At 39.4% G+C, this 10,033-nt stretch overlaps 1 protein-coding gene across 5 annotated transcripts in view; it reads left to right on the top strand.

The window, feature by feature from the left end:
* Window positions 1–370: 370 nt before the first annotated feature.
* Window positions 371–10,033, top strand: part of TGFBRAP1 (transforming growth factor beta receptor associated protein 1) — a 36,127-nt gene continuing 26,464 nt past the window's right edge. Inside the window, exons 1-3 of one of the 5 annotated variants that reach the window (XM_085558324.1) lie at window positions 383–500; window positions 2,063–2,191; window positions 3,106–3,807. In XM_085558324.1, the coding sequence (XP_085414450.1) occupies window positions 3,123–3,807 (685 nt within the window). In that variant the 5' untranslated portion in view covers window positions 383–500; window positions 2,063–2,191; window positions 3,106–3,122. Of the gene's footprint in view, window positions 501–565; window positions 2,294–3,105; window positions 3,808–10,033 lie in introns of those variants that run through there. The other 4 variants (XM_021538165.3, XM_085558316.1, XM_085558310.1 and 1 more) reach the window with 4 other exon arrangements.

Genomic DNA, 10,033 nt, shown 5'->3' with positions numbered 1-10,033 from the left:
CAATATATCTATATATATCTATCTATATCTCTATCTATCTATCTATCTATCTATCTATCTATCTATATATATATATATATATATATATGTCTGTGTGTATGTGTGTATATCCCAAGGCTTTGGACTCTCTTATATAAGCAAATAAATATCATAAATATAAAAATATTAAAATAAAATTATTAATATTATGAATAAATAAACAATTAAATACATAATATATATATGTGTGTGTGTGTGTGTGTGTGTGTGTGTGTGTATAAAAGTATTCCTCCCTCCTCCCGGCCGCGAAGCCGCCGTGTTTCCCGCACGTGACCGGACGCGGCCCCGCCGCTGCCCGGGCCCGGTGACGCGGCCGGGGCGGGCCCGGCGCCGCACCGGAAGCGGCGCGTTCCCCCCGCCCGCCGCCGGCGGACCCCAGCGCGCCCCGAGGCGGCTCCGGCCGCCGGCACCGCACCGCGAGGCCTCGGAGCGGCGGGCCCGGCTCCGCCGTGCGGCGGCAGGTGCTGGGGAGGGCGGCGGGAGAGGCTGCGCGTCCGGCCGGGCGGAGGCGGGCGCGCCGGGCCTGGCTGGGCGCGGGGAGTGCGGGGGGACGGGGGGACGGGCAGCGCATCCCTGGGCTGCCGGGGGCTCCGCGCTCGGGGGAGTTGTAGCCGCGGGTTAATTGGAGCCCGCGGAGGGAGGGAGGCAGGGTGCTGCTCTCCGAGGCAGGGCAAGCACAGTGTAATGCAAGGTTATTGCCTAACTGCTAATTGCCTAGCTGCTTCCCACTTCTTGCAGGAAATGAGTGCGTGCGGGGTTGTTATTGCACTTAAAAATCAGTGTCTACTAGACTGATCGTTTTCTTGAATATTGCTTTATTTTTCTTTGACAGGAAAACATCCCCATTATCTTGTTTTCCGGGCTTCTTACATCTAAATGTAGTATAAAAATTACTATCTATAACTATGGGGTGGCCTCTTGCACTTCAGAGGAACAGCATGTTCTGCAGAACCTGTTCCTTTACAGTGCTCACTGGCCCCTAAGGTTTCATAGATGAGAACAAGATAAATGCTAAAAAAGACGTTATGTCCAGGTCATGCATGTTGGCATTGTTTATTCTTAAAAGCTTTTTCTCATATATTTTTTTATTCTATTCAATGTTTTCATTTCTTTGTAATCAGACTTATGTAGTACTATAGATCTATTGTTGTTTTCTGTTCAGGAGTCATGTATCTGTTAAGATTTCTTTCATACTTTTAATTTTCGTGAACTTTGATTTAGGAAACTCTTTTGGACTTTTTAACACATCTTGGTCAGGAGTAAAATTCTGCATTTCTCTCAGTGGCAGATATTAACATTTTTAGTTTGGGCTGCAGGAACATGAACCAAATCCTTGGCAACTTCATGTATGAAAGCTGCCTGTCCTCTGCAGATGGTAGTTTATCACTTCAGGCTACAAACGGGCTCTTAAGAGCTGTTGGAGTTGTTTTGGCAGTCAACCTTTGGACAGCCCTCTCTAAGTTAAAATGCTGTGTTTCTTTTGATCATGTGGAAGGTGGCTGTGTTGCCAGACTTGCATGATGATTTTACCCTCAGGTGTTTCTCTAGTGCTTCCTGGGTTTATTTGGTTAGTTGTTTTTTTGTTTGTTTGTTTGTTTCTTTGCTTGTTTTTTGTTTTGTTTTGGTTTTTTTGTTGAAGGTCATAACACTAATTTACACTCCAGGTGAGGATGGAACTTGAAAATGCCATGGAAACTCAAACTAAAATATTTTAAACTTCTGATTACAACCGAAAAAATGAACTCTGAAGTATTTGGTACTAACATTTACCTGGCAATATGGTTTGATTCTAGCCATAGTCTTAGTTTTATATAATTTTCTTTCATTATTACCTGCAAGTTGTGTTCCTCATCTTTTCTAACTCAGTTATAGAATTTTTTGACCATGGTTTTTACTCTTCTTTTGTAAAAACAAAGGGTTTTGTTAGATGTAGTAATGGAAACTGAATTTGTTTTGACTGTTTTAGTTTCAATTTTGCTTACAGGAGCTTTTTGTTGATGTTGGTTTCTCTGTTGGTCCACAGAGATTTCATTTGATGTTTTGTACCACCACTGTACATGTGGAGTAGAAGCAATTGTGTATGTGTGAGATGTTTAATGTTGTGCCTGTGTGGCTAAGTGACCATTACAGACAGGTCATGACAAATTAAAAGGTGATTAAACCAGGTCAGCAGTTTCTCATTTGCTCTTCTTTGGACAGTATTATCTGCTTCATAAATTGCATCTGTCTCTTGACTGTGCTTGATTGGAGAAGGGTAGGTATAATTTGTTGAAAAGTATTAGAAGTGCTGGTTAGCACTTAAAGACAGACATTTGGAATTATTGTGGTAGTGGAAAACAGAAACACTCTGAATTTCTGTGATACTGGATCTTGAACTTAGTGAATGCTTTATGGGCCATGCACTCTGCATATGTTTAAAAAAATAGATACAGACCCAAAACAACAACTTTTATTATGAGTTGGATGATACCTTGTGTAAGTTAACTGGCTTGGAAACTATGCATTTCTGATTGCTGGAGACTAAGGAATGTAAAATATGTGTTAATGAAATATACTTGAGATATTTTGTGAAAGGACTGTGTATTAAGGCCTACAGTGGAGTGTAAAGCAACATGACATGTTAACTAATAGCACTAAATGCCTTATAGCCTCTTAGGAAATCTAAGACCTGAAGCTTGTCTGTTTTCATGTACAGGTGATAGAAACCTGTGCATTATAGGTTTATAAGTAACTAGGTACTGGCAATAACCTCTTGTAGTCCCAGTGTCTGAGAGAGCCAATAATATGCTTGGTACTGGTGGAGAAAGCATCACTTAAGACTAGCTGGATGCTGTTGTGAATCTGTTTCAGAATAGGTTAGAAGTAGAAGCATACAATTTTATTAATTTCTGTGGTTATTAATGTGATTGCTCTAGTTTGTAGTTGGGTTGGAAATAGAGTATAGACTATTAAAATATTAAAATATGCAGTAGTTAAGTTTTTGTATCAGTGGATGTTAAATTGCTATCTCTGATATTTGATTCTATGTTCAGAGGTAAATAGTGGTGTTTTTTTCTCTTTAAGTAGATCACCCAGAAGACACAATGAGCGTTAAAGCTTTCAAGCTCGTTTCTGCTGTTGAGCGGGAGATGTTAATGGGAGACAAAAATTACATTAACATCGAGTGCATTGAGTGTTGTGGGAAGAACCTCTATATTGGAACCAATGACTGCTTTATCTATCACTTCCTGTTGGACGAAAAGGTATCGACAGCTGGAAAAATAACTTTTGCTGCCACCAAGCAACTACACAAATACCTGGGTTTGAAGAAGCCTGTGAGCGAGTTGAAAGCAGCCTCTGCCCTCACCAGACTGCTTGTGCTTTGTGACAACACGATAACACTAGTGAACATGATCAACTTGGAACCTGTCCCCACTGGTGCTAGGATCAAAGGAGCTGTGGCATTCACACTGAATGAAAACCCTGTGAGTGGGGATCCTTTCTGCGTTGAAGTTTGCATTATCTCGGTCAAGCGTCGGACCATTCAAATGTTCATGGTGTTTGAAGACAGAGTCCAGATAGTGAAGGAAGTGTTTACTCCAGAACAACCCTGTGCTGTGGCTGTAGATGGTTATTACTTATGCCTTGCCCTTACTACACAGTATATAATTTTGAATTACAATACTGGCGTCTCCCAGGACCTATTTCCTTATTGCAGTGATGAGAAACGGCCAATTGTGAAAAGAATAGGCAGACAAGAGTTTCTGTTGGCTGGCCCTGGAGGCCTAGGTGAGACTAAGGATTTTAATTTTTTGCAATTTTTATAACTTCTCTTTATTTCTCTGAAGTAAAGATTTACAAATGAAGTGTTATGCATAATAATGATGATTTCCTTCACAGGTCTGTGTTGGAATGCTGAGAAAAAAAGGGGGTTGATAAATTTTTGATACTTAATACTATTATAACTATACAAAACCACACTGGTTTTTTTTAATGCAGAAAATTTTGTGATTATTTTTATTCTAATAATGTGTTTTATTTTAATCAAAGCTTCACTGCATTGTATCTTGCAGTACCTAGCAAAAAAATTGTTGGGTACCAAGTGAAATTTCAGAGATTGATAGTCTCTAGTGACTAGAGGGACTGGGTTTGTGGACATTGCTACAAAATTGTTCAATTAGTGTAGATGAATTATTTTTGTCCTCAGTTGCTATTCAGAGGAGCTCATATGAAGTCCATTTAATAGCTTTTAACAGATTCACAAGAAGGTATGTTGTACTACAGTACAGTAAGAAATTTTAGTGGAAGTAAGTTGCATCCTACCTCCTATAATAGTAAATGCTGTCCTGACTGTAGGTGTTATCAGATACTACCCAGTTTCTGTGCTCTCATTTGCTTAATATTTTAGTAGTATTTTTCAGCTCTGTGTTAGAGAAAATGATAGTTTAAATATTGCAAAACCAAAGTTAAATAATTTAAAATCAAGCTCTTGTCTAAAAGATGACTGTAAGGACTACTGTAATCTATCAAAATGGACAATATGCTGTGAGGTCAGTAATCTTGAGCTTTTTTTGGAAAAGCTGTAATATCCCAGAGCTGACAGGCCACAGGCAGAATGCTTTCATGCTGTTTGCCATATGACTCTCCTTTCAGGGGAAACTGTTCATGTATTTTCCCTGAAACATTAGGAATAGTATGGCATAAAGTTCACAGCTATTTAGGTTCGTAATTCAGTTTTGGTTTTTTAATATAAATTCCAAAAAAATCGGTTGCTTGTACCGAAGTTTTGCTTTGTGAGTAGAATGCACATCTACTCACTAGCTTTTCTCTAAAGAAGTAGATTCTCACTAGAATTTGAGTTTATGTGAGTTAAAGATGTTTCTAGGTGAGCTTGGGTTTTTTTTTTCTGATACAAGGCTTTTCTAAGTCATTTTGGCTGTCCACTTCCTATTAAAGCTCTTAGTTATTTTAAATATGGACATATATTTTTGGACATTAACTGTGCTAGAGAAGTTAAAATTTGTCAATTAGCTGATTTTATGAGAAGATTCCATTCTTACTTTAATTTTTAATTTTTTTAGGCATGTCAAACCAGATGCCATTCAACTAATTTCTCTTTTCTTTTTTTTTTTTCTTTTAAGAATATAATTTCAAAAGCATAATTGTATCTAGTTAGGAATCAGAATTTTATTTAGCCTTTTGTTTTTGTCTGGTGTACTATAAGAGATATACTTGAAAGCTACTTATGAAGTCCAACATTCTTGTGTAAGTACAATGTCAGGTATGGGAGATCTTAAGCAAGGGTACTAGTGCTGCTGTAAACATGCTATAAACCACTCTTATCATCCTGATACAGGCAAAGTCTTTCTTCTTCTGCCTCAGAGACCTGTTAGAGTATTTGCTCTCAACTGTATAGTTTTTCCTTGCTTAATTAATCTTTTTTTTATCTCCTGTTCTCTATTCCCTCCCCACTGATGTTTTGATGAAGTATTATCCATCTTGCTGTTCTTCCTTGGTAGAATTCCTAGTGTCTTTAACAGTTGTCTCTTTGAAGTTATGAAGATGGTTGTGCACCTTTATAAGTAGATAAGTGTTGTGTATCTTGGTATTTCAGGTGAGGCTCTGCTGTGGATTGCATGAACTTGAAAAGGCTTGATGTAAATCTTCAGTTCTAATTTTATTTTGTTTCATAGGTCTCATTAATCAGGGCATACTGGTTTGGCACTTGGTAGAGCATCTATGCTAAGTTCAACCTCTTTTACAGAGGTGGAGATATTCTGCATTAATTTGGCTTTAGAGTGTTTGAAGTGACATTTATCTGTATTTATTTTCTTTTGAGTTAACACTGGAATTTAGATTGGCAAAAAGCAAGTGCTTAAAATTATAATCAGTGTAAAACATCTCTGAATTTATTGTGTATGTAACCTTTTTCTTTATCTGTACCTTGGATTTTAAACTGATTGTCAGAATTGTTCATAGCAGATCCTTAGCCATTTGGTACTTTGTTGTCTTGCAATTAGTATTTAGCTCTTTCTTTCTAAAGCAGGAGGAGCTTCATTTTTGGTGCTCTTCATTCTGTCTACTAATTAGTTAATTTACAATTGAAAATTAGTCCTTTCTGATACGTATGAAACTGCTTACCAAAATTCAGTTTTTTAGTTGTGAAGCTCTTGTTTCATGTTTTTAATCAGATTTCCTGCTGTACAGAGGTTTTAAGTGTTTAAAATTACAGCAGACACTTCTTGGTATTGGCATAGGATATGCTTCCCTGCACCAGCTGGAGCAACTGCCCCCAAAGGTCTGAGGTGTTGACTCAGGCTGAGCTCCCAATGGAGGGTGCAGCTCCTCACAGCTTGAGCTGAACAGAGTGCCTCCTGCCTCTTGCTGAGACTGGACCAAGGAATAAATATTGTCCTTGCCTGTATATGTGCTCAGTTGAGGATTTCTGTTGCCAAGTAAACAAGATACACTGGGAGGTCAGCAGAGTACATGGCACCAGAGATGGCAAAAAGGAAATTGAATCTTCTCCAGGACCCAGGCAAGCGGCTTCAACCTCCAGCTGTACAGAGGGGAAGGACAGGCTGGGTCTCTGCTGCTCTGTGATGGCTGACACCAGAAACTCATGACTTCTCCTAATGAGAAGAATTCTTTTCTGCTTGCTGATCTACATCTATATAATATGCTCAGTGCTTATAGTAGCAGATGGAAAGCAAGAAGTTCTTTCCAACAAATTATCAGAGCCTGTACAATGCAGTAGCACCAGGAGGAATTGGCAAATAATAGTAGTGGGAAACTCCCTTATATTGGAGATGAGGCTTTTCTCATTAATCCTGCTGGTAAGGAAACATCTTGAGGAGGAGTACCTGGATTGTGCAGATTGTATAGTCTGTGCTGATTGGTTTTGTCATTTAGGACTGTGGATCCCTGTTTAAGGAAGAGATGGGATCCATCAGGTCAAGTGAGGCAAAAGTGTTTTTGCCATCTTGAGCAACATGGTGAGTTGGATTTAGATTAGGCGTGGTGGTGGTGGTGGTAGCCTGTATTGGCAAACAAATCAGTGCAAGGTGGTGTGATGAGACTTCATAAGCAGCAAACAGACCTGAAGAAGTTCTGCTTCAGACATATGCAGAGAAAGAAATCTTTACAGAACATTGTAGTAGTGGAAGCTCTCTCATGTTTTCTGGGAAATTAGCACAGCTGTGTTTTAACAGCTGCAATGGGGGTTACCCTTTACATGGGAGCAGTAGAAAGATGTGGTAGGGTGCCTTGGAACACAGGAGGAGGCAGATCAGAGTTTATGGATTTGGGTTAGAGCATAAACTAACATGGGTGAGCAGACTCATTGTGGTGAGTGCCCGAAACAGACCACTTCATCAGGAAAAAGATGTAGGTAAGACCCTCTTTAGGTAACTGGAAGAAATCTACATTTGCAGGCCCTGGTCTTTAGGGTACATTTGAACCACTCCAGTACCTTCTAAAGGGGCAGCACAGCAGCAGACAAGGAGGCCAGGAGTTTTCCAGAGTCCACTGATAGTGACTGAGATGATGAAGGGGTGTGCTTTGTTGAACATCAATGTGTTATCAGCATTGTTCTACTCAATCCAAAACATGAGCTTCTAGGAAGAAAATTAACTCTGTTCAAAACCAGGGCAGAGGCCAATGTTCATCTGGCATTGACTCTGCTGAACACCATGAAAGGCAGCAAAAAGAGCTTCTACAAGCATATCAGCAGCACAGGAAGGCTAGTGGAAGCCTGCTGTTAAATGGGGTGGAGGACCTGATGCTAAAGGGCATGAAAAAGACTGAGGTGCTTAATGCCTTCTTTATGTCAGTCTACTGGTATGACCTTCTTTCAGGAATCATCAGCCCTTAGGAACAGTGGGAAAATCTGCTCTCAGCAGAGAAGGATCAGGTTATGGAACATTTAAATAAACTGGACAGACAAATCCTTGGGACCTGATGGGATGTTTTCATGAATGCTTGAGGGTGATGGTCAATGTCATTGTGAGGCCAGTTTATTATCTTTGAAATATCATGTTGATCAGACGATGTTTGTCAGAACTGGAAGAAAACAAATGTTTTCGCTCCTGCCTTAGGTGATCAAGAGAAAGGAACCAGGGAAGTACAGCTGGCCCTATCCTGATCCCTCAGGAAGGTGATCTGAGAAAATCCTGGAAGGTGTTTCCAAATATACAAAGGGCAAGAATGTGATTTGAAGTAATCCATGTGGATTTAAAAAGGGGAAATTGCCTGACCAGCCAGGCTTCTGTGATTAGAGGCCAGCTTGGCGAATGAGAGGAGAGCTGTGATCCTGCGAAGTTCAGCAGGGCTTTGACGCTCTCTGCCATGACATCTTTTGTAGACAAATGGATGAAGAATGAGCTGCAGAAACAGCTGAGGTGGATTGAAAGCTTGGCTGAAAGATTTGTAGTCAGCAGTGCAGAGCAGAGCTGGGGGCCAGTCACTAGTCTTGTACCCCAGAGAGTCAATTTGAGGTCAATACTAACCTCATTTTAGGTAGGGAAGGGCACACCTTCAACAGGTTTGCAGATGATACAGAGTATTGCTGTATCTTTTGGTGCTGATAACAGTGTAACTTTGTTTCAGGTAACTCTTGTGATTAGTGGGTAGCCTGTGCAATTTTTAATAGGGAATTGGTTGCCGGCCTCATTTCAGGTTTCATCAGATGCCTGTATTATAAAAAGGCTGTGGTTCCTGGTTGTAGTTACATTTATTATTGTTAGGTGAGAGCTGGATGAAGACAAAAAATGCATCATTCTGTCACAGAAGCTCTAGCTATTGAAGGCAGAGGGATGTAGAGAGACATGGACTGTAATGCGTATCTTTTCACTACCATAAAGGATTTTTGTAAATTACCTAAAAAGGAGCTTTTTAATTAAAAAAAAAAATTGGGGTTTATAATTATGTGTTAGAACATCAAAGAAATAGAAAAGCCCAAGAATTAGTCGTTCAAATATAATAAACCCTAAGTTTACTACTGGTTACCATGTATTTAGTACAGGTTTTCTCCCATGTTTTGAAGTGGGATTATATCATGGAGTAACAACTGAAAACCTTTAAAACTGGACAGTACATTTTGTCTGACATAAAATTTTACTGCTCAGTCGTAAGAATATCAAGATCTATAAAGTAAATTAGGAATTCTATATTACGACTTAGAAATTTTCTATAAGGTGGCTGTGGTTGAAGAGCTGATCAGTGTAGTGAAAAAGAACCCTTAGTCAAGGGAAAAGAGCTGATCATTTGAACGCCGCTCTAAGGGATCCAAAAGCTTGGTCTCTACACTGTAGTTCTATAAAAGTCTACAATATTTTGTTTTGTTTTCTCTGTTTTCCTTTTTTTTTTTTTTCCTTCCAAGAAGGTCCTTGTACCCAGCTCGCCTTGCCTCATTATCTTCTGTTTGGAAGACATTTTTTAAATTGAATAACATAATCTTTTAATCTCTTCTGTTCTTTAGAGCTCAGACTTATTCTGCCAGCTGTCAAGTGGCTCAATGCTGCCAAAGATCAATTTTCAAGGGCTTGTCTTTTTAATGGCATGGGAATTCTTGGTTTAAAGGGTATGAATTCATATTTAGAAGAGAAGTTTACACTGTGCTGGTAAATATTTATGGAACTAGGCCTGAAAATTGCGACTCAAATTTCTCTTTAATCAATGTCTCAGAATTGGGAAATATCTATATGAATAGAACCTAAAGCAATTTAAAAGTTTATTAAGCTAGGAGAGGAATGGGGGACAGAATAGGCATGAAGAAAGGTAATGACAAAAAACACCCTGCAAATTAACTGAAGCTTTAATCTGGTTATTCTGAAGACAGCATAGGCATTGTCATTGTATTAATAGAAAGTCTTTACACAGCCTCTGCATTTTTTCAAATGATTGGAAATGCAGATGCTTTACAGGAAGTGACTCACCACAAGGAGCTGGGCCGTTGTTCTTTGAAAAGGTTGGCTGTAGCAAAAGTGAAAAAGTGTAAGTAAATAATTGTGTCTAC

Source organism: Lonchura striata, chromosome 1, assembly GCF_050655825.1.
Source record: "Lonchura striata isolate lonStrDom1 chromosome 1, ASM5065582v1, whole genome shotgun sequence".
Classification (NCBI taxonomy): domain Eukaryota; kingdom Metazoa; phylum Chordata; class Aves; order Passeriformes; family Estrildidae; genus Lonchura; species Lonchura striata.
The sequence above is the reverse complement of the archived record's forward strand: the minus strand, read 5'-3'. Positions and strand labels throughout refer to the sequence as shown.